General features: G+C 61.8%; 1 protein-coding gene and 1 long non-coding RNA gene across 5 annotated transcripts; one reads left to right on the forward strand and one right to left on the reverse strand.

The window, feature by feature from the left end:
• Positions 1-2,593: 2,593 nt before the first annotated feature.
• LOC123278655 (uncharacterized) lies at positions 2,594-9,585 on the reverse strand. Its single transcript, XR_006516161.2, has 3 exons — positions 9,466-9,585; positions 4,438-4,670; positions 2,594-3,212 (listed from the first exon to the last, which is right to left on the reverse strand). It is a non-coding gene; the product is annotated as an uncharacterized lncRNA (long non-coding RNA).
• Positions 9,586-10,120: 535 nt separating this feature from the next.
• TNFAIP8L1 (TNF alpha induced protein 8 like 1) lies at positions 10,121-22,977 on the forward strand. 4 transcript variants are annotated; one of them, XM_070491765.1, is made up of 2 exons: positions 10,121-10,463; positions 20,757-22,977. In XM_070491765.1, exon 2 carries the CDS (start codon positions 20,762-20,764, stop codon positions 21,320-21,322), a length of 561 nt encoding a protein of 186 aa, XP_070347866.1. In that variant the 5' UTR covers positions 10,121-10,463; positions 20,757-20,761; the 3' UTR covers positions 21,323-22,977. The 4 variants fall into 4 exon arrangements, with proteins under 4 accessions (XP_070347866.1, XP_014698608.1, XP_070347865.1 ...); XM_014843122.3 differs by lacking the exon at positions 10,121-10,463 and adding an exon at positions 12,025-12,141; XM_070491764.1 differs by lacking the exon at positions 10,121-10,463 and adding an exon at positions 13,215-13,325.
• The last annotated feature ends 131 nt before the right edge of the window (positions 22,978-23,108 follow it).

Consider the following 23,108-nt stretch of genomic DNA (forward strand, 5'->3'; position numbering starts at 1 on the left):
CCTGTTTCAGATGCGCGTCCTCAAAAGAACACAGAAATAGCTTTTGCTTCTCTGCTGTTTCTGTGTGTCCAATCTGAGAGTCCGTGTCCTTCAAGTGGCGAGTTTAATCCGTTTACATTTATTGCATTCGTGGACGTATCTGGATAAACTTCTGTCAACCTCCTGTTGTGTTTTCTGTCTGACATGATTTTCCTCCATTGCTTTCCCTTTGCCTCCTTTTCAGCCTTCTGCTGGATTCGTCTGATTTTCTTTATTTCCTTTTTTCATTCCCGCTGTGGATTTGGCAATCGTTCATTCCGTTGCTGTCCTCTGAGCTGTCACCCTGACACTTGTTGACATGCGTCCTCAGCTTATCATGGCGGAAGGCTGGTCAACGTGTGTTCACATCTGCTAACAAGACACGACCTTGGGATTCATGCACACGGGGCTCACCCCTGACCCCGCCGTCTGCATGTCACTCCTGTCCGGCCTTTGCGTCCCACCTGGGCCCACCCGGGGATGGAGATGGGGGGCTACCCACGCCCTCCATCACTTGCCCGCGGGCCTGGCAGCCAAGCCGGAGATGGACTCCAGAGGCCCTAACCGTCTAGGTGACTCCAGGCGGGTCCTGTTTTGAGCCTCAGTTTCCCCATCTGTAGGAAAGCATCGTGAGCCCCTCCTGTGCTAACGTTGAGGATTTCGAGCCCCCCCCTACTCTCTCGTTGGTCCCTGTCGCTCAGGCAAAGCCGTGCAGGCGGTTACAGTACAGGAATGAAATCCGGGGGTGTCGGGGGCGGGAGGACACGGAAGTCATTATTTACTTCGCCGAGCCCCGTCGTCTCGGGAATCGCTCATCAGAGCCGGATAACTCGATTGGATTTCACGCACAATTAGGCCTTCAGAGCTGAGGCATTAGTGACGAGTTCAGGGAGGAGGCCCCGTCTCCCCGCCAGGGAGGCTCGAGGTGAGGGGGCAGCGGGGGAGCCCCCGGCCCCAGCAAAGGGCCAAATTACATATGAAGTCGAGGGAATAATCTCACGTGAGGACCAAGCTCGGTTCGTGAACACCGTTAATTGTTTGTCATTTTTGCCTGAGGGTTTCATTTGTCTTCTTATGTGAAAGAACCAGAATGACGCATTTAAGATCTAAGTGACATCCAACCCTCCTCCGCCTGCAGCCCTCCAGGCTCCCCCTCCCTGGGGGGACAAGCCGAGTGCTCCCCGAGGCCACCAGGCCCCCCACAACCTGCCTCATCCCCTCCCTCCCTCCCTCCTCCCTCTGCTCCAGCCTCACGGGCCTCCTCGCTGTTCCTTCAACTTGCCAGGCATGATCCTGCCCCAGGGCCTTTGCACGCGCTGTGCCCTCTGCCTAGAATGCTTCCCCCCACAAGTCTTTTCTTCCTGGCGACTGGTGGCCTACTTGTCCTTTAAGGCCCTGGCCCCAAGCAGCCTCATCCCCCATGACGGCTGGAGCCTTGTCTCCCCGCTCCCCTCTGGACAGGCCCCCCCGCAGCTCCAGCTCCCTTCCGGCCCAGCCTGACCACCCGGGGCCGCGGGGTGGTCTGTAGGGGATCTCCTGGGCGGAAAGAACACAAAACAGCAGTTCAAACATTCGTGTCCCCGGGTCCATCTGAGTCTCTGCGGCTGCCCAGGTGTCTCCCTGATCCCGGGATTGTCTCTCCTTGTCCGCGGGGGTCTCTGATCCCTCGTGTCTCTCTGGGTCTGCGCCGCCCTCCCTCCGTCCCCCTCCCGTGGGCCGCCTGCCTCACTCACAGCCTCTCTCTCCTCCTCAACCTCCCTCCCCCGCAGCCCCGTCCCCCGCTCCCCCCTCCACCCCCCCCCCCCCCCCGGCCGCTGTGGACCCACGTGCCCGTCTGTCGCTGGTCACAGGCTGGCGGGGCTCTGGCCTCCCTCCGTCAGGCCCCCCACCCGCTCCCGTCTCTCTGCCTCTCCCCTGACATTGTATTTCAGTCTCTGTCTGCAGGAATCTCAGATGTGCTGGGCGCCCTCCCCCAGCGCTGCCCGTCTCTGAGCTCCACCTTCCTCTTCTCCTCGGGGCCGGGGTGGGGCCCCCCTCTATTTCGGGGTCCCTCCATCTGCTCCCCGCCTCCCCAGGTGCTCAACTTAGCGCTGGGAGGCGGAATCGAAATGTCTCCCGTGGCCTCACCTTCTCCCTGCCTGGCCGGGAGTGCGGGTGGGGGGACCAGAGAGGGAAAGGGGCCTCCCCAAGGCCACACAGCACCTGGGCTGCGAACGTCTGCGGCCTGGGCTTCCAGTCCCAGCGGCCCCCGCTGGCTGTGTGACCCTCGGCAGTTCAGCTTCCTCTTCTGTGTGGGGACAAGGAGAGGGCCACCTCGCTGGGTGACGATTACACAAACCAGCACAGAGAAGCTGCTTAGACCATGAGGGAAGCACAGGAAACGCTGTAGACACGGCCGTATTCCCAGGAGGTGGAGGGAGGGGGTGGTGGGGGCGGGGATCGGCTTGCTTTGGGACTCTCACCCAGAGGCCCACTTGGTTCCGAGACTACGGACGTCCCGGAGTCTGCGGTGGGGACACTAATATTCAGGATTTGGCTGGGGCGGCGGGGCAGACATTAATCAAAGAATCTGGGTGTCTGTGTGTAGAAATTCATGTGTTCAACTTGTATTTATTGAGCACCGACTGTGTGCCAGGCAATGGAAACACCGCAGTGAACAAACCAGGCAGGAGTCCTCACCCTCGTGCAGCTGACATTCCAGCGGGGGAGACGGAGGGTCAGCAAGATAAGTGTAAGGTCAAATGATGAGCCGTGATGCGGACAAAACAAAGTAGGGTCGGGGGTCGGGGGGGATGGGACTATTTTAGACAGAGAGTGGTCACGGAGGGCTTCTCGGAGGAGGTGACACTGGAACACAGGCCAGAAGGAGATGAGAGAGGGAGCTATGCAGAGAGACGAAGGAAGAGCATTCCAGGCAGAAAGCACGGCACGTGCAAAGGCACTGAGGCACGGCCTTTCCTGGATTATGACGGATGCTTATATGCATGCATTTTTTTTAACAGTAACAGGATAATATTCTAAATGAAAACTCCCTATCACTTTTAACAGCTGTGTAGTATTCCACGGTGAGAGCATCAAGTGCCATCCTCAATGAGTCCCACTTCTAGAAGGGCCCTTGGATGATCTCCGCCTCCTGCTTTATCCCATCCTTGGGTATTCTCTTCCGGTGGGTGAGTGGGGCCAGGCACTCATTTCTAACAGAGAGAATATAGCAAAAATGATACAATGTTATTTCTGAGAAAATATAGCAAAAATGATACAATGTTATTTCTGAGAAAATATAGCAAAAATGATACAATGCTATTTCTGAGAAAAGATAGCAAAAGTGATACTGGGCTATGGGGGGGGGGGAGACAGGCTTGGTGGGGGGCCGGGTCTGGGACCCCAGGAGTCTCCTGTCCTCGCAGCCCGGTCTTCACCGTCCTCTGCATCCCCCTGTCCCCGGCCGCTCCCTCCGCTGCCCGTGCCGGAGAATGGAATTATATTTTTATAGCTTCTTGTTTTTCCCGCACCGAGTTCCATGTGCACGGGGCTAAATTTAAAATGCGATGGATGTGGGGCGATCGCGCTCGCTCCCCTTGGAGAAAAATAACACGGCTCAGGTGCTGCTTCCCGCAGGGACCCGGGAGGAGGGGCAGGCGGCGTTTTAGCCGAGGAGCCACAGGGCCGAATCAGGCAAATTCATACCTGGACCCCAGATGCCTCTTCCCTGACCCCCCGTCTGAGCCAGCGGCCGCCTCTGGGGTTCCCTGTCACAGCCCGGGTCCCCCTGCACCGGAAACGCCTGTGTATATGTTTGTCGTCTCCTCGAAGCCGTCGCCCTTACTGTTCCCTCTGCCTGGCACACCTTTCCCACACCTGTCTAGGGCCGGCTCACCCTTCAGGTCTCAGCTCAAATGGCACCTCCTCCGGGAAGCGCTCCCTGACCACCCTGGCTCAAAAAGCTACCTGATCGCTTTCTGTCCCGTCATCTTCTTGCCTTTTCTTTCTAGCATCTGTCGCCACCCGGAATTCTCTTAGGCTGATGATGGCAATTCATTGAGTAAAATTAAAAGGACTGGATCTTGACCCCCCAACGGTTCTCGAGTCCAAACTACAGGCTGGCAGAGGCCCTCCCATGCCCCTCACCTTCTCTACTCGTCTTCTCGAATAATTCCTTTACCACTCGGCAAGCCTGTTTTGAGTGGCTACTGCACTGGACCGTGTAGCCAATGCTTCCCAAGCCTGTGTGCATATTAGGATCCCCTGCGGAGGTTTTAACTCCCGCCACCGCCTTCCACCGGACCCCCCCCCACCCGCCCCACGAGGTTCTGAATTAGTCGGTCTGGACTTGGGGGCTGGGGACACGATTCGAATGTGCCCCCAAGGTCTAGAATGACCGCTCTAGGTTTCCTGATTTCCCAGAAGGACTACACTCACCGCGGCCTCCAGGTCTTTGCTGACGCTGGCGCCTCCGCCTGGAATGTTCTACGGCTTCTGCTCCACCTATTTCAATGCTCCGCGACTTTGTCTCTTCGTTGTAATCACTCGTTTTTAATTTTGAGTCGGAAAGAAAGAACAGCGCGAAGACGGATATAGCGAACACCTGCGTGCTGTCCACGGGGGCTGCAGATGAGGGGTTCGCCCATCACGTCAATTCAGGTCTCTCTCCACTTGTGAGAAACAAACAAAATATTAGAACAAAAGATGGAGTCTCCTTGGACCCCCGCGTCCACTCACACATTTTTGTACATTTACATACGTGCACACTCTCACACGCGTGTGTCCGTGAACAGCGAATAGGAGGATTTTGTGCATTAAAAACAGACATTAATGTACTCCCGTGTCTGTAGAATTCTGAAACGTGCTTTTTTTCTCTCAATATTTTATCTTTGACTGCCTGGGTTTGAATTTGAGCTCTGCCACGTGCAGGCTCTGTGCCCTTGGCAAAGTGACTTAACCTCTCTGGGCCTCATTTCTTTCATCTAGGATAGTAGGTATCCACTGCTGAAGAACAAAATACCTTGAAACTTAACAGTTTAAAACAACAAACCGGGGCCGGCCCGGTGGTGCAGCGGTTAAGTGTGCACGTTCCATTTCAGTGGCCCGGGGTTCACCGGTTTGGATCCCGGGTGTAGACATGGCACCACTTGGCACGCCATGCTGTGGTAGGCATCCCACGTATAAAGTAGAGGAAGATGGGCACGGATGTGAGCTCAGGGCCAGTCTTCCTCAGCAAAAAGAGGAGGATTGGCAGCAGATGTTAGCTCAGGGCCAATCTTCCTCACCAAAAAAAAAAAAAAAAAAAAATTATCTCATAAAATTTCTAAGGATCAGAAATCCGAGAGTGGTTTATCCAGATGGTTCTGGCTTGAGGTTCGTCCTGAGGTTGCACTCAAGACATTGGCCGGGGCTGCATCATCGGGAGGCTCGACTGGGGCTGCAGGAACCTCGCTGTGACCAGGCTCCGCACACCTCCGCATGCCCCTGGCAAAATCCCTCTCGAGGGACCGTGACTAAAAATGGAACCGCCGGGTCCTGGGGTGTTCGGACCCCGTGAGCCTCAGTTCTCTCCCATCCTCTCTCCGGCGGCGCCAGACTTAACGCCTTTGCACGTGCTGTTCCCTCCGCCCGGATATCGAGCCCCCATCACGTCCCCACTTCAAGGCCCTCGACTCCAGCCCGTTGTGCAAAGTCCCCTTTGCCACGGAAGGGGACAGGTGCCAAGGTCCTGGGGCCCGGATGGGGGCATCTTTCCGGGGAGAACCGCCCTTCTGCCAACCACCAGGAGAGGCGGACGTAGATCCGTGAATTCCCTCTGCGGACATGGATTGAGCGCCTACTGTATGCCAGGCCGTCCCCCTGACCGGGTTCTAGAACCTTCTGGCCAGCAGATTTACGGATGGGGACGCTGAGGCCCAGGGAAGGGGGAGGGCTTCTCATGACCACGACCCACAGGAGGGAATGGGGGTCTTTCTCCGCGAGGGGACGGGGGGGAGGGAGCAGAAGCCACTCCATCCTCTCCTCCAGCCTCGCCCTCAGTGGATGAGAAGACGCTCCATGCAGACTTCCAGGAGCAGCATCCCAGGGGCGGGCTGGGCGCGTGCAAAGGCCCTGGGGCAGGCATGTGGGAGGAGCAGCGAGGAGGCCCGTGTGGCTGGAGCAGAGGGAGGAGGGGGAGAGAGGGAGGAGGGAGGGCAGGGAGGGGACGGGGTAGGTCGTGCGGGGCCTGGGGGGCCGCGGGGAGGACTCGGCTTCTCCCCCAGGGAGGGGGAGCCTGGAGGGCTGCGGGGCGGAGGAGGCAGGACTGACTCAGGGGCTCTGAGCGCCCTCTGGCGGGGGCTGCGGGGTGGAGGCGCGGCCGCCGAACCCTATTTCACGCTCTCGGTTCGCCTCGCGCCCCCCGCCCCCACCCCGAGGTGGGATGAGGTCACGGCGCCCCCCTCCTCGCTCAGGCCCCGGATGAAGTCACCCAGACTGCCGGGCGGCGGGTGTGAACACAGCGGCGGAAATCGATTTCCCACCCGCGCCCCGCACCCCGAGAGGCGCGAACCTCACCTGTCGCGCGCGGTCGCCTCGCGGCCCCGAGCCCCCTCCTGCGGGAAGCCCACCCGGATTGCCTGGACCCTCCGGTCCGGCAGGAAGCTGCTGCGGGCTAGGGTGTCGGGGAAGCAGCGAGGCAGAGGAGGGACAGAGAGTCAGGGAGTGCTCGTTTTACAGCTGACAAAGCTGAGGCTCAGAGAGGGCCAGGGACTTGTCTGGAGTCACACAGTAGACCAGCAGAGCAGGAATTTGAACCCAGCTAGGAAAGGTTTGTTGAATGAATAAATGATCGTGGGTTCATCGTGCGGCTGTCCTTCCACTGGAACTCCTTGCGGCTTCCTTTCCTTTGGGACTGAGTCTCGGGTCCTGACTTTCACAGTCTCTGTGGATCCTTCAGCTCAAATCCCCTCCTCATCCCTCCCCCGCCCGCCTCGCTCGAGTCCGCCCAGCCGTTATAAGCAACCTGTCGTTTTCCCACCTCTAAGCCTTTGCCGCTGATGTTCCCTCTTCCTGAAACACTCTCCTGCTTGTTGCCAAATGCTATTGGCTCCTGGAAAGCTCCTATTCAACCATCAAAACCCCAACTGCAATGCCCCCTCCTCCATGCAGCCGACCAGAACCCTCACAGATAAACTCTCTCCCCTGCTCCCTGACCTCTGGGGCCTCCTTCTCCTGGGAGGGTCTGGGTAGAGTTCTGTTCCCCCCAAGACTGGGGGCTCCCAGAGGCCCAGGTCTGGAAGGTGAGGCCGCTCTGAGCCTGGGGCTAGGAGGTGGGTGGGGAAGTCATGGCCGAAACGGTGGCTCGCACCAACTGTGTCCCCACCACTGACCTTGTCCTCCACTCCGGCCATGTCCCCGAGCAGCTGGTTTCTGCATCTTGCCAATAACCCCTCCCCACTACCCCCCCAAATCTCTCCCCCCAGGAAAGGCCACTCAGCCAGGTCCCCTCACCCTGGTTCTTCCGGCATCCACTCTGCTCTGGGTCCCCAGGAACCTCCCCTCCACCCCCCTGGGGTGCAGTGGGGGCCAGGCACCCCAGGGCACCCTCTCTCCTTCCTTCCCCCCTCCTCCTTTGCCTCCCAGGTCCAGTCCCGCCCACTGCCGTTCGCCCCACGCTGGCCGCTAGAGAGAGATTCCAAAACCCTAATCTCTCCTTGACTCTAATGCCCTCCATGGCTCCCTATTACCCTCCAGATCAAGTCTGGATTTCTACAGCCAGCCTTGGATGGCCGGAGGGCCCCTGTGGTCTGATGAGGACACACACTCTTGTAGGTCAGCCCCCACAACTTTCCAGCCTCTGCGCCCTTGCTCACGCCCCCGGTGCTCTTCCTCCATCAACGCTTCAGCCTCTCCCAGCGTCCTCATGCCTCCCTCCTGTAGCCTGGGGGCGCCTGGAGGTAGGGAACAGAACCCCCCAAACACCCCTCATGGGGCCTCCTGCCCGGTGCTCGTGCTGGGTCCAGCACCTTCCCGCGTCCTTCAGCCTATCTTTGTGACCGCCCCGCGAGGTGGGTGTCATGAGTCTGATTTCCAGATGAGGAAACAGAGGCTCAGAGTGGACCTAGGATTTGCCCAAGGTCAGCAAGCCACGAATAAAAAGCCACGAATGACTCCTGCTCTTTCTTCAAGTCTCAGCTCAGCTGTCGCCTCCCCCTGAAAGCCCCCCTGGGTGCCCAGGCGGGGTCAGGGGCCCAGGCGGGGTCGCACGGCTGCCGGCCTGTCCCCATCGCAGCCCCCCGACACGGCCCTGGGGCCTCGGGCGGAGGCGATCTCCGAATCTGGCGCTCGGCGGCCCCCATCTTCCAGACGAAGCAACTGAGGCTCCAAGGAGTAAAGTTTCCTCCTTCCAGGAGTGACGGGGGGCTCACTACCCGCGGCCATCCCCCCATCCACACTCCTGCTCTGTCCCTGCTGCAGGGAGGGAGCTGGGGGTCCATGGGGGCGACCGAGGCGGAGGCTGACCTTGTGTCAGGACCTCCTCGCCCCACTTTCCTTCCGCCCCCGCCCCCCCCCCCCTCCCCCGTTAGCGGGGCAGACGGGGTCGCCCCGGACCCTGTGACCTTGACCCTCCCCCAGCTCAGCATCCTTGGGAAACTCCCACGGACCTCCCGGCCCGGCCCGCGGTGGGGGCTCCTCCTCCGGTCCCGCCCCCCCACCCCCTTCCTGAAGTGGCCTCGGGAGGGGTCTTGCGGGGACAGACAGATGGCCTGGGGACAGATGGATCTCAGCACGTGGGAGTTGGGGTGTGGGGCGGGGGGGGGGTTGTTCTGGCCACCGCTACGGTCCCCAAAGCGCGCCGGCGGCGGGGAAGCCCCCAGGCGGGGGAGGAGGGGCTCCCGGGGGTCCCTGGGGAACAGGTGTCCCCCCTCCCCCATCCCCCAACTCCATCCCCCACTCCCCAGCACGGTGGTCCCATTGCGCAGGCGCGAGGCAGAGGCCCAGAGAAGGGGATCGCTCGCTCCGGGTCACACAGCCCGGCGGGGTGCGAGGCCTGATCTCGGGGTGCGGGGGGCGCTGCATGGGTCTGGGGTCTGGGGTGACCTGGACCTGGGGACCCTGCTCCGTACGCAGGGGCCGCCCCGCGCCGTGACCCGTTCCCGGGCTGTGGGCCGAGCGCGCCCCCTGCTGGACACGGGCGGAGTCGCCGCCGCCACCACCGGGCCCCCGGACCCAGCACCCCCGCCCCGGCGGAGCCTCCACCCGGGCTGAAGCCCGACCCCGCGCCGAACCCCGACTCCGGGCTGAGCCCCAGCTCTGAGCGGAGCTCCGGACCCCGGATAGGACCCCTGGGCCATTCTCTGCAGGGCTCAGTCCCCTGCCCGGCGTGGGGGGTACCCCAAAGCTGTCGGGGCCACCCGGGGGGAGCTGGTGCACGTCACTCCCGGCTCAGACCCTCTCAGGTTCGAATCCCACTTCGGCCCCGACCTGGCTGGGGTGCCTGGGACGGGCCGCCGGCTTCCTCCGAGCCCCGGCCTCCTCCTCTGTGACATGGGGCGCCCCGTCGCCGGTTGCCACGCGTGGGGTTTGGCTGAACGAATTCCGGTCACGTGCTGACCGCGACGGGCGCGTTAAAAGGGCCGATCAATAAATATTCGCGGTAACATTGTCGCGGTTCTGACCCGGCTGTGCTGCTGGGCACTATTTTTTTTTTTTTTTAAGTCTCTTTATTGGGATAGATTCCACGTGCCATACCGCTGGCCCATAAAGCATCAGTTCAGGGGCTTTGGTATATTACATCATTCATTTTTTAAAAATCGTGGCAAATATATAAGGAAATTTACCATCGTGACCATTTTCGGCCACAGCTCAGCGGCATGAAGCACATTCACACGGTTGCGCCACCATCCCCCCCCATCTGTCTCCAGAACTTTCCATCTCCCCAAACTGCAGCTCTGTCCCCATGAAACACTGACTCCCACCCCTCCCCCAGCCCCTGGCCCCCCATCCTTTCTGTCTCTGTGGATGTGGCTCCTCTGGGGACCTCCTGCGAGTGGACCACACAGTGTGTGTCCCTCTGTGTCTGGCATCTTACGTTTTCAAGGTTCATCCACGTGGCGTGAATCAGAACTTCCTTCCTTTCATTGTGGAAGAAGGTTCCATTGTCTGGATGGACCGCATTGTGTTTATCCGGCATCCGAAGATGGACACACGAGTCGTTTCCACCTTTCGGCGACCTTTCGGCGATCGGGAATCGCGCTGCTGTCAACATCGTTGTGCGAATAGCCCTTTGGGTCCCTGCTTGCAACCCCTTTGGCCGTGTACACGCCTGGGAGTGGAATTGCCGGGCCGGTGGTAACTCCGTGTTCAGCTTTTTGAGGAACCCCCAAACTTTAACAGCCGCTGCCCTGTTTTCCATTCCCACCGGCTACGAGCGAAGGTTCTCATTTCTCCCCATCCTCCTGGCACTGTTTCCTCCTTGTCTGGTATGTGGATCTGTGGGTTTGATAATCCCCATGTCACAGATTCAGAAAATTGAGGCTCCGAGATGGATGAACACACGCGGGCAGAGGGCGACAAAGCTGAGTTTGAACCCACCTGGGTCACACTCCGCCCGTGCCCTCCGTGGACCCCCCGGAACCATCCGCTGGGGTTTGGTGGGATGTTAAAAACAGCTCCCTCTGCCTCTGTGACCCCCATTAGCTACCCCGATCCCAAAAACAGTCTCTATAATTTGGGCCCAGAGGCACGAAGAGATGGGTCTGGAACAGCGGGTCTCCGCCGGGGGCGATCATGCCCCCAGGGGACACATGGCAATGACTGGAGACATTTGTGGCTGTTATGACTTTACTTGCTGGGGGAGGCCGCTGGCATTGAGTGGGTGGGGGCCAGGGGTGCTGCTGGCACCCCACGCTGCATGGGCAGGCCCCTCCCCCAGCAGGAATTGCAGGCCCCCAATGTCAACAGTGCTGAGGATTGTTACCCCCGGGACTGCGCAGGAGGGTGAGTGCGAGGAGGTGGGTTTGAAACCTGGTCCTGCCACTTGTGCCTGTGCATCCTCAGGCCAGTCGCTTGCCCTCTCTGGGCCTCAGTCTCTCCCTCCAAAACAGCATCAAGAGACATTGTATTTATTTTCGCCCCATGCTGTCGATGCCAGGGTTGCGTGTCCCCCGCGTGGGTGCAGGACAGGCACTCGACACAGCTTGTTGTCTGGCCTCCCTGGCCTTGGCGGCAACTGGGATCCAGGGCTGCGGCTGCAGAGGAAGCGCGCAGCGGGGAAGCCGGGAGCTCTCCTGGGCCGGTTCCCAGGCCGCGCAGCTGCATCCTCCCGGGTCGGCCCCAGCTGGGCCCGGCGCCCCGCCCGCGGGCGGCCAGGCGGCCCCATTCCCACGGAACCGAGGCTGCATCCGCGAGGCCCGCGGCGGGGTCTCCACCGAGCGGCTGCCTCACGCCCCACCCCCCAGTTTACCTGCGACCCCGAAAGATTTATCTTCAAATAATTCAGATTCGGCCCACCTTGGCGGGGGGGGGGGGGTCAAGAATGGGCATTTTTTTAAGGGGCTTCCGGGGGATTCTGATGGCGAGCGTTCCCCGGGGTTGCACTTTAAGATACATGCTTTTGCCCAAATCCCGATTACCCAGCTGGGTAAACTGAGTCCCCAGGGAGGAGGGGCCTGGCCAGAGCCACCCGGTTGGTCTGTTCCTTTCTGGCTCTGTCTCCTTCTCCCTTCTCTCTGGTTCTCTCTGTTTTCGCCTCTAGGTCGGTCTCCTTCCGGTCCCTTCTTTGCAAGGGGCCCCCAGCCGGCCGCATCCCCCGCGCCCCCCGCATCCGGCCCCTCGGCGATTCCGGAGGAATCCCCCAGCCTCTTGGCCCCGCCCCTCCTGCGGGGTGGCTGCTCCCATTGGTTCCTTCGTACGCCGCTCCCCCTGCCATTGGCTGGGCGCACGCCCTCGGCCCGCCCCCTCCGGCTGGTCCTGTCCGCAGGGGCGGGGGCGGATCGGGGGCGGGGCCACGCGGTGGGCGTGGTCATGGTGGGCGTGGCCGAGCTCCGCCCCGCCCCGCCCGGTCCCAGTCGGCGGCGCGAGTCCCCGGCCGTCGCTACGGCCCCTGGAGGCTGCCGGACAGAACCCCGACGGCCCGACCGACGGCCGGCCCGAGAGCAGGTGAGCGAGCGGGGCCCGGCGCCCCCCAGCCGCCCTCGGTCTGCCTCTCCCGCCCCCGTGGCCCTGCACCCCCAGTCTGTCTGTGCTCCTGCCTCAGTTTCCCTCTCCCTCCGTCTCCCTGTCGCCCTCTTGCCGGGTGGCGTAGGGGGAGGCAGAGTGGGTGGCGTGGGGCTGTGCTCGGGACCAGCCCCCCGTCCCTGGGGGACTCTGATGGACTCTGCCCCCTTCGCGCTTCAGGGTGCCAGGTGCCAGGGCCGGATTCCAGGGTCGGGAGGGCGTTCCAGGTGGCGGGCGGCCCTGGCAGAGGCGCGGGGGTGGGCCTGAGGGAGGCATCTGGCCGGGCCAGGCGGCCGGGAGAGCCAGGGCCACCCAGGATGGCCACCCAGGCGCTCCCCAGGGGCCCGAAGGCCTGGCCTCAGTTTGGCCAGGTGCGAACTGGGCCGGTGGGCGCCGGAGTGATTGGCGGGTGACCTGACCCAGATCCGCGGGCATCGCCACCCCCGCTCCCGGGAGGCCGTCCTGGAGGAGGGGTGGCCCCAGCTGTGAACAGCCTCCGGGTTACTTCTGGTCCTACCTCAGCCCAGCTGGGGGGGGGTGGTGAACGCCCTGGGCGCCCCCCACCCTGCCCCCCGGTGGGGTGAGGGCCGTTCAGCCCAGTGGTTGGGGACTTCAGACCTTGGAATGGGACAAACGTGGGTTCCTGTTCACCATGGGACCTCGAACAAGGCATTCGATTCTCGAAGCCTCGGTTTCCTGTGTGTAAAATGGGCAGGGACGTAACTCCCTGGGGCTGCTTCCAGGATCAAAGGCAGGCGTGTGGGACTCACCTGTCCCCTCCCAGCCCCCCTCCCCCTTCCCTCCCCCTCACTCGCTCTGCTGCAGCCACACAGGCCTCCACATTCCTCCAACCCGCCAGGCACAGTCCTGCCTCAGGGCCTTTGCACGGGCTGTTCCCTCTATGCCCAGCCAGGTCCACAGGCGCCAATTTTAAAACATAACATATTGCTTCGTGGGCCGGGCCGAGGGAACGAGGAGGCAAGGGCTGGGCGGCTGGGAGGGGCGGAGGAGGCGGGCAGGGACGCTGTACCTATGGAAACCAGAACAAAGAGCTGTCGCCAGCCACCAAACACCTGGGCTGCGCTGTTCTCACTGGCTGGCCAGGAGGCCTGGGACGCCGGTGGCGGGTGAGCGTCCAGACCCCCTGGGGGCGAGTGTGGGGGGCTCCGACCCTGCTCTGCAGGGGCACGGGGGGGCCCAATCGAAGAGACTAGGCAGGCAGGTGCAGATTCGAGGCCCCACGGGGTCCCCTCCCGCTGTGTGGCCTTGGGTCAGTCAGGTGTCCCCTCATCTGAGGCCCCAGCCGCCGAGGGCCCTTTGGGTTGCTTGGCGATTCGATGTGAAGGGTTCAGGGGCCTCAGTGTCCCTGTCTGTCCACTGGGGCCGGGGGGAGGGTGCCTGGGGACAGAACTCCAGCTGTTGTCATGGGAACGTCCCGCCCAGCCGCAGACGCTGGACAGTGACTCCCGCTGGCCCGGGTCAGCCCCAGGCGTGGGACAGAGTTGGGGTGGGGGGGGCCTGGAGACGCGGTCTGCGCACCTCCCCTGGGATCCCAGCCACCCGAGCTTGCCCCAAGGCACCCCTCACTGGGTCCTTGGGGTCCGCTAAGGCCCTGTCCTCCAGGCCTCAGTTTCCCTGGCTGGCCAGTGGGGCTCTTGGATGAGATCTCTGACTCTCTGGCCCTCTGGTGCTGGGAGGTCATTTATTCATTCAACAAACAGTTTTTGAGCACCTACTGTGAGCCACGCCTGGTGCAGGACCTGGCAGTGGCCAGGGCCGACCTGGTGCCGTCCCTCCCTCGGCTCACAGGATCGGGGGAGCCACGTTCCTCCAGAAAAACCCTTACGCTTAGTGGTGATTGCGTGCTGGTGGTGGAGGGACAGATGGATGAAGAAGGTAGTTGAGATGGGGGATCTGGGAGGCCCTCCTGAGGAGGCGACATTTCACATTCAGCCGAGGGCTGAGTGACGAGAAAGAGACAGTCATGTGGAGACCTGGGGGGAAGAGCATCCCAGGCAGAGGGCACAGCCCGTGCAAAGGCCCTGGGGCAGGCGTGTGGGAGGAGCAGTGAGGAGGCTGGAGCCGAGGGAAGAGGGGCAGGGAGGGAGGAAAGAGGGCAGGGAGGGGACCGCGCAGGTCGTGCGGGGCCTTGTGGGCCACAGGAAGCACTGGCTTCTGCCCCAGGGAGGGGAGCCTGGAGGGCTGCCGGTGGAGGAGGGCGGGAAGGACTCAGGGCTCCTGGGCGCCCTCTGGTGGCGGCTGCGGCGAGGACAGACCGTGGGACGAGGGCGGGAGCTGGGGACCAGGACAGAGGGCGTGGAGGTGAGCAGCGGATGGGGCCGTGACCCCTGTAGCTGCTGTGTCCCCTTCCTGCCCGGTGACCCTGGAGCCTCCATCCCTTTCTCTCAGTCGGAGGCGGGGCTGTCTCGTCCGCGGGGTCTCCCGACGTGTGTGTGGGGCCCCCCAGCCCCCCCGGAGCCCGACAGGCAGCCAGACCCTGCCCGTCCTTGGGGTGGTCCTCGGGGGCTCCGGGGAACCCAGTCTGAGAACCACTGGTGTCCCCCTGAGCCGGGCCCGCGGGTGCCCCCTCCCTCTTGCCACGTCTACATGGTCTGAGCGCCGGTGGACAAAGGGCTCGAGTTGGAGGCTCCGTTGGCGGAGGGCGTCGTGTGGGGACAAGGCCTGGGGGGCGTTTGTCACGGCCGGTGGGGCCTGGAGGCCACCCTGGGCGCTGCCACCAGCGCTGAGCGAGCAGAGACGGGGCGGGGTGGGGGGGCCCATGCATTATTGATGCCCTTTGTGCGGGGCATGAAGAATTCATGTGGACGCGGCCCGGCTCCCGGGAGCCACTCGCTGTATTTTCCGGAATGTCGCCATTTAATAATTTTGTCGTTATTAAAAATGACAGACTGTGATCTTACAGTGAATAAGTGATATTGGAAACAAAGGTGTGGACTGTGACACGGCCGTGAAGAGGAGCGAGGCCCCGACAGAGCCGCACGTGGACGGACCTGAACCCACGACGCTCAGGGAGAGAAACAGACACAGGAGGCTTGTGGTTCTTTTTTTTTTTCTTTTGAGGAAGATTGGCCCTGAGCTAACATCTGCTGCCAATCCTCTTCTTTTTTTTTGCTGAGGAAGACTGGCCCTGAGCTCACATTCGTGTCCGTCTTCCTCTGCTTTCTATGTGGGACGCCTACCACAGCATGGCGTGCCAAGCGGTGCCATGTCCACACCCGGGATCCGAACCTGCGAACCCCAGGCCACCGAAGCAGAATGTGCGCACCGGGCCGGCCCTACAGAAAGCTTGTGCTTCTTTTTATATGAAATATCCCAGAATAGATGAATCTGCAGAAACAGAAAGTAGCTCAGTGGGTGGAGGGGGGTGTGTGTGGCTGCTCATGGGGACAGGATTTCTCTTTGGGGTGATGGAACGTTCTGGAATTAGCAATGATCATTACCCAGCTCTGTGAATATATGAACAGCATTCAATTGTCCACTTTCAAAGGGCGAATTTTCTGGTCTGCGAATTATATTTCCATAAAAACTTATGAAAAAGCAAAGGTAATAATCCAAAATCATAACTTTCGGATTCTTTTATGACATTTTGCTGCGACCTCTGCTCTTGCTGCTCTTCCCACCCGGGGCATCTGTTTGGTGGAAACGGCGAGCATTTCTTCCCAACTCCGCGTTCGTGGACAGCAAGTTGGAAGCTTCAAATGGGCCATAGCGGGAGAATCTACACCACGGAAATTAGCGGACACCACAAATCAGGGCCTTGATTTATGATCTATTGATTGTCTAGCCCAGGGGTTGGCATATGTTTTCTATGAAGCCCCAGAGAGTAAATTTTTTTTTTTTTTTTCTGAGGAAGATTGGCCCTGAGCTAACATCTGTTCCCATCTTCCTCCATCTTGCATGTGGGACGCCACCACAGCATGGCTTGATGAGTGGTGCCATGTCTGCACCAGGATCCAAACTGGTAAACCCCGGGCCGCCGAAGTGGAGCATGTGAACTCAACCACTACACCACCGGCCAGTCCCAGAAAGCAAATATTTGTGGCGTGGCAAGCCCACCGTCTCTCTGGCAGCGGCCGTAGGCTCCATGTAAATGAACGCGTGTGGCCGTGTGCCAATAAAACTTTATTTACAAAAACAAGCCGGGGGCCGGAGTTGGCTAGCCGCTGGTGTCACTTAGGGGAATGTCCAGAATGAAAAGTAAACTTAAAAGTGCGCGTGTCTGCGGCGCTTTCCTTGTGAATGGCCCCGGCGCCTTGAGGAAATAGGCTCGTGCTCTTCGAAAACTCGTCTCCAATTCGGGAAAGAAGCTGCCCACGTGGCTGATGAACCCGAGTGGCATTCTCCTTGTCCTTGTCCCACGTTGGTCTCGTTCACAGACAGGAGGACAGCGAATGACGTCTGTGTCAGAACCGCACTCGAGTGTCAGTGGCCACAGGGGTTGGCTCGTGACGTGAATCTGACAAAACTCACCTGGAACGTTCTGTGGGACTCAGTCGTCTGTGTGGAACTTACGGTAAAAAGTCCTGTGTCGTTTGTCACGTCTGTGAGCTGTGTGCACACAGGGTAAACCCAGGCGTGGTCGTATATGGGGACATGGGTTTTTTCTGGAAACCTGGTGGTTAGGAATTTTCGAGTGCGTGTCGAATGGGAGGCGGCAGTCACGGGATCCCCGAGGGGCAGCGAGGACCGTGGGAGGTGGGATGTCCTGCCCTGTTGCGTCCCCATCCCCCCACGCCCCTGGCAGCGGGCACAGCGCGTGCAAAGGCCCGGAGGCCACCAGGTTGCAGGGAGAGCAAGGAGACGGTGAGGCTGGAGCCGAGTGAGTGAGCGAGCGGGAGACTGGAAGGAGGGGAGGTTGTCGATGTCACGAGAAGTTGGCCCCGGCTCCTGAGTTTGGGGCCTGGAGGGACTGGGAAGAACGAGGTCCACGGGGGCCGGGGCCATTCGCTGCCCAGGGGAGGCTCAGACACAGAGCTGCCCCGGGGCCTTTGCACTAGCCGTTCCCTCTGCCTGGCTCACGTTCCCCCAGAGCTTGTCCTTACACTCCCAGCTGGAGGGACGCCACCTCAGAGAGGACTTCCTGAGCGTCTCGGCCAAGGTCACCTGCTGTCCCTGGCTGTCACCCCCGCCCCCCCATTATCCTGTTTATTTCTGTGTTCACTGGCTTCTGGCGTCGCCTCCTTCCAGCAGGGGCGACACCGCCTCTTAGGGGCTTGTTTGGGAAATCCGGAGGGCTTTCTTGTCGCTTGTGACAATAACAGGATGTTCTGGCATCTGGGGGGGCAGGGACCGGGGACCCCAGGCATCCCACCACGCTCCGGGCCGCCCCTCGGCCCCCACGACTTCCTACGTCCCGCCAGAAACCTAGACCCACGAGGGGGCGTTCTGCCCGGTTTTAATTTCCAGTGAATATTCCCCAAATGCAAGTCCTGGGTGGACGGAGGGCGGATGGTGCTCTGCTTTGAGCAGAATGCGTCCCCGTTCCCGCGATGCCCCCAGGGACAAACCACCGAGCTCGACTTTTCCATTCGTTCAGACCCAGATGGAGACACGGAACGTGGAACATTCTAAACCCTCTTCCAGCTCAGTCTCCCTCAGATTATGAGCTTTATCACCATCTGAGACTTTTAGTTTATTTTTTTATTTTTATTTTTTTTTGCTGAGGAAGATTTGCCCTGAGCTAACATTGTGCTGATCATCCTCTGTTTTTTAGTACGTGGGCCGCCAGCACAGCATGGCCGCTAACAGGAACCGAACCCGGGCCCTTGAGGCGGAGGGCACTGAGCTTAAGCACCAGGCCGCCAGGGCCCGGCCTTGTGAATTTTATTTTTAAACTGGCAGGTGGAGGCAGACCACAGCGTCTGTGGATTCCACTTCAGGGAAACGGGGACACGCGGGTTAACAAGGTGGCCTGAGGTCTCGAAGGCTGGGATCCCGGGAGGGCAGGGTTACTGCTGTGTCCCCAGTGCCTGGGACACAGTTGGCGCTCCCTAAGCGTTCATCGAGCGACTGAATGAGTGTTCCCGCTGAGCCTCCGAAACTTTAGGGGGACTTTGTGGCTTGTGACGAGAGTGGGCTGTTCTGGCACTCGGTGGGCACGGACCCAGGACACTGGCCATCTGGTCCCCAGGCCCCTCCTGGCCGCCCGCCCTCGGGCCCGGGGAGCGTGGCCGCAGGAAGGAAGGCCCGGGTTTATTCTGGTCCTCAGGCCACTCCCCTGGGACAGCTGTCATCCCCCTGGCTGGCCACTCGGATGGGGCGTTTCTGGCAGAACAATGGGACGGGGACGGGGACGGGCCCAGGTGTCGCCAGGCAGCGGGGGGCTGGAGGGGCTAGGAGTGGGGTGGGGAGGGCGGCGCCGCGGGGGGCCCAGGCCCAGCGCCCCTCCTGGACCAACAGGCCCAACCTCAGGACTCGCAGGTGGGAATGCCAAGGCCCAGAGAGGGGCAGAGCCCTGCCTGGGGTCACACAGCAACCGAGACAGGCCCTTGGGGTCCAGGCGCCTGGGCCTCGTCGCCGGACTCAGGAGAAGGCCTTTTCCTCCCTGAGCCTCGGTTTGTCCCCCTGTAAACAGGGGAGACTGGACCCAGGGCCTCGAGGCCCCTCTTGATTCCGAGGTTTGCAGACATCCTTTCCCGCAGGCATTCAACAAACACTTACGGGGCGCCTGCTGTGTACCAGGCCCTGGGCTCCCCCTGGAGACATGGGGTGAACAGGGGGACCCAGCCCCTGCCAGCGCCGCTGGGCCAGGGACGGGGACACGGAAACCGGGGTGCTCAGGGTGGCGATAGAAGAGGCCCAGGGTGCCGTGGGAGCCCAGCTGGGGCATCTGGGAAGGCTTCCAGGAGGAGGTGACAACTTGAAGGATGAGCAGGAGTTGACGGGATGAGTAATGGGGGGCAGGGGAGTCCAGGTAGAGGGAACAGAATAGAATGTTCTAGAGAAACTGGTGGGAGGGCATCCGGGAACCAGCCCAACCCTGCTCGCAGCCCGGGGGGCCCTGGGGTTGGCCACAAACTTCTTCCCCAGGATCTGGTTAGAGCTGATCTTCCCCATTTTACAGATGGGGAAACTGAGGCATGGGGCATTATGTTGTTCGACCAGGCGGTCAGAGCCGGCAGCAGGCCCTAAGTATGGGGCTGGTTTTGTCGCGGGGGCAGCTCCTGGCCCCCCAAGACTCGGGGTGCTGGGGAGGCGTCAGGGGGGGAAGGCGGAGGGAGCGAGGTCTGCAGAGGCGGCAGGGGCAGGCAGTCACTGTGCTGCTGTGTGGCCTTGGGGAAGTGGCTCAGCCTCTCTGAGCCTGTGTAATTTCTTACTCAAAACAGGCAGCCGGCCCAATACCAGGGGAAGGGACGCAACGGGCACCTGCCGCCAGCTCAGGGCCGGCCACGCGGGGCTGAGTCCACAGCAGTCCTGGTCTGGCCCCGGCCACGGAGCCCCGGGGTCCGTGACTGGTGTGGGGGGCAGGGAAGGCTGGTCCAGTTACCCTTGTGGCCGCCCTGACCTCCGAGGACAGGCGAGAGGGTGGCCGAGGATGGAGTCTGGGCTCATACAGAGACAGGCTTTGTGAGGGCTCCGGGGCGAGTGGGCGCCCGCGTGGCATTCCTGGCCCAGCCGGGCGGGGGTGAGGCTGGACTCTGACCAGGGCCTGGGCCAGGGTGGGGGCTGAGGGGCCTCGCTGTCAGTCTGGCTGTTCAGGGGTGGCTTCCTGGAGAAGGTGGTACCCAGGCTGAGCGAGGGATGAATATGCAAGGGGAAGAGGCAGGGGCTTAGGGGCTGGGGCTTTAGGGGGTGTGTAGGAGTTCACCAGGGAAGAGGCAGGGGCTTGGGGTCTAGGGTTTTGAGGGATGTGCAAGAGTTTACAAGGGAAGAGGCAGGGGCCCAAATGGGGAGGCCCTAGAGCCTGGGAGATCTGGAGACCACCATGCAGGAAGGATGAAAGGGGGTGGATGTGAGGAACAGACAGAGGGCCAGGCCTCTGAAGGCCTGCCCAGATTCCACCATTATACATTAATTCCTTTGACTTAGCCTTCTCTTTTTTTTTAAGAAACAAATTCCCTTAGGCCTCTTTGGGTCCCTCGTGTCCTCATCTCTTCAGCGTGGATGCTGTTTTGTCACGAGCTTCCACGATGCGGTTTTCACGCTCTGTGCTCCCACAGCTGCTCAGAGAGGGGCCTCAGAGCAGGCGGCTCTTTTAGCCTGGGGTGCGCTCCCCCATGTTCTCCCCATCCCTCCCTCCAGGGGCCTCCTCACCCTGTGGGGGCGCCCCGCTGTGGCTCTGTCGCCTCCTCGATGGCGGCCCTCACCGCGCCTCCCTCCGCTCCGCCCCACCCGGGCACACAGTAGGTGCTTCACGGGAGCTGTGTGCCCCGGGCACGGTGTGACCTTCCCGGCGCCCAGAGACACCGAGTTGGTGAGGGAGGTGGCCGGATCCGCGCGGCCCGGAGGGCGTGCGCCCAGGACACGGACGGGGGACGCGGCGGGAGCCACCAGCGGTGGCGGCGGGGCCTGACGGGCGTGTGTCTTCCCTCCCGCAGGCCCGATGGACGCCTTCAGCACCAAGAGCCTGGCCCTGCAGGCGCAGAAGAAGCTGCTGGGCAAGGTGGCCTCGCGGGCGGTGGCGGTCGCGTTCCTGGACGACGCGAGCAGCGAGGTGCTGGACGAGCTGTACCGCGCCGCCAAGGAGTTCACGCGCAGCCGCAAGGAGGCGCAGAAGCTGGTCAAGAACCTGGTCAAGGTGGCCCTGAAGCTGGCCGTGCTGCTCCGCGGGGGCCAGCTGGGCGCCGATGAGCTGGCCCTGCTGCGCGGCTTCCGCCAGCGGGCGCGTCGCCTGGCCATGACGGCCGTCAGCTTCCACCAGGTGGACTTCACCTTCGACCGGCGCGTGCTGGCCGCCGGGCTGCTCGAGTGCCGGGATCTGCTGCACCAGGCGGCCGGCCGCCACCTCACCGCCAAGTCCCACGGCCGCATCAGCCACGTCTTCGGCCACCTGGCCGACGGCGACTTCCTGGCCGCGCTCTACGGGCCGGCCGAGCCCTACCGCTCGCACCGGCGCCGGCTCTGCGAGGGCCTCTCCAGGATGCTGGACGAGGGCAGCCTCTGAGCGCCCCCGGCGGGGAGGATGGGGTGCGCGCTTGTCTTTTTGGTCCTTTCGTCCCAGTCCACCCACTCTGTCCCAGGCCAGACCCCCCGCGGCCGGCGCCCCGTGCCCGCTCAGAGGGTGACAGACCGCTCCCCGCAGCCGCGTGAAGGACCACGTGCCTCCCCTCCTGCCCCCTCTCGATGGGGAGACGGACTTGGCGTGGGGACCTCTTGCGCACCTCGAGGCGGCCGTCTGAGCCGCGACAGGCGGTGGGGGACGCGTCTACACCCTCAGACCATCGATGGCTCTGAAATCGGGGCTGCCCCCTCACGGGGTCCCAGCTTTTTCGTCCTTTGGGCGGCGTCCTGGGGACCTGGAGGAGCGGGGGCGTCAGGGCCGAGCGGCACCCCCCACAGACCCCTCGGTTGAATTCCTGACACAGCGCCTCCCGTGGGACCTGGCTTGGAAATAGCATCGCTGCCGAGGTTGTTTGCTGAGCGAGGTCATTGTGGAGCAGGGTGGGCCCCGATCCCGGGGGACTGGTGTCCTTATAAAAAGGGGACATTTGTGCCCGGACACAAACGAGAAGGGCGCACAGAGATGGAGGCAGGAGTCGGATGGATGCCCAGGAAGGTCAGCGACCCCCGGCGGGAACCGGCCCACCACCCCTTGATCTCCGACTTCAGCCTTGGGAACTGGAAGTGCACCCGCTTTGGCGGTTCCGGCCGCCCCGTCTGGGGTGCCCTGTCCGGTGGCCCCGGGAACAAGCACAGGCAGCCGGGCTGCGGGCTACGGGGGGCCCATCGGCGAGGACGCCTCCATTGGGTCCAGATTGCCACCCTGACTCCCACATGGAGTGGACCAACCCTCCACATGCGTGACTTGTGTTTGTCAGAAGGGGGCATGGGTTGGAGAAGGTTAAAGGTCGCTGCAGGTCTGGCCACATTGGGGTCAGGATGGTTGTCCCAGGCACCCCGGGTGGAGGGGCAGCGGCGTCCCTGACTGTTTTGCACAGCTAGGTCTGCCGAGGGCAAAGGTCACTAACAGGAGGCCTGCCGTAGGCCTTATTAGGCTAGAAGCTGGCTTTGCTCCATCCCATCAGGTGTCCAAGACGTTTGGGGTCAGCTGCCAACCTGAAAACCGAGGCAGTTGCGGCTCCCCATCTAGAATTGGAGTTTCTCTCGAAAACTGGCTGGTGCTTGCACTGCCCGCCTGGGAGCCGCACAGAGCTGCCCCGTCCCTGCTTTGCCGCAGTCCCCACCACTCCCTTTTGCCTCTCCCTGGCCTGCTGCGCCGGCTGGGAGATCCCGACCCCAGATTCAGGGCGGCCTGGCTGTGGTTTGGTTTCTGCTTCCCTGAAATAGCCAAAGGCTGTTGCGTGGGGGCCGGCTGTCCCTCCTCGGCCTCCCTTCTGGGCGAGTGTCCCCTCTCGTCTCCAGTCGTCGAGACGGCTCTGCAAACTCAAGCAGGGACGTGCGTCTTGATGACCGGGAAGCCCCAGATGCCACACTTTGCCCTCGGCTCTGCTGACTGACTCTGTCCACGCGTGTGGTCTCTGGACCTGGTCCCCACTGTGCTGTCCGGCCTGGCTTGACTCTTTTCACAAATTTGAGATTGAATCTTAAAAAACCAAAGAGCACGACAGAACCCTTTAAATAAAGGCGCATCTCCCATTTGCTTCCTGTGGACGTGGCAGTTCACTCGCTTGGCACAGTCTGACGGTTTCCTTGCACCCTCCCAGGGTTTTGCCGTTGAAATTGAGGTTGTGTGGAACGTCACATGCCCGTGGCTTCGGTGACAGGTTTGG

This window comes from Equus asinus, chromosome 20 (assembly GCF_041296235.1).
Source record: "Equus asinus isolate D_3611 breed Donkey chromosome 20, EquAss-T2T_v2, whole genome shotgun sequence".
Lineage (NCBI taxonomy): Eukaryota > Metazoa > Chordata > Mammalia > Perissodactyla > Equidae > Equus > Equus asinus.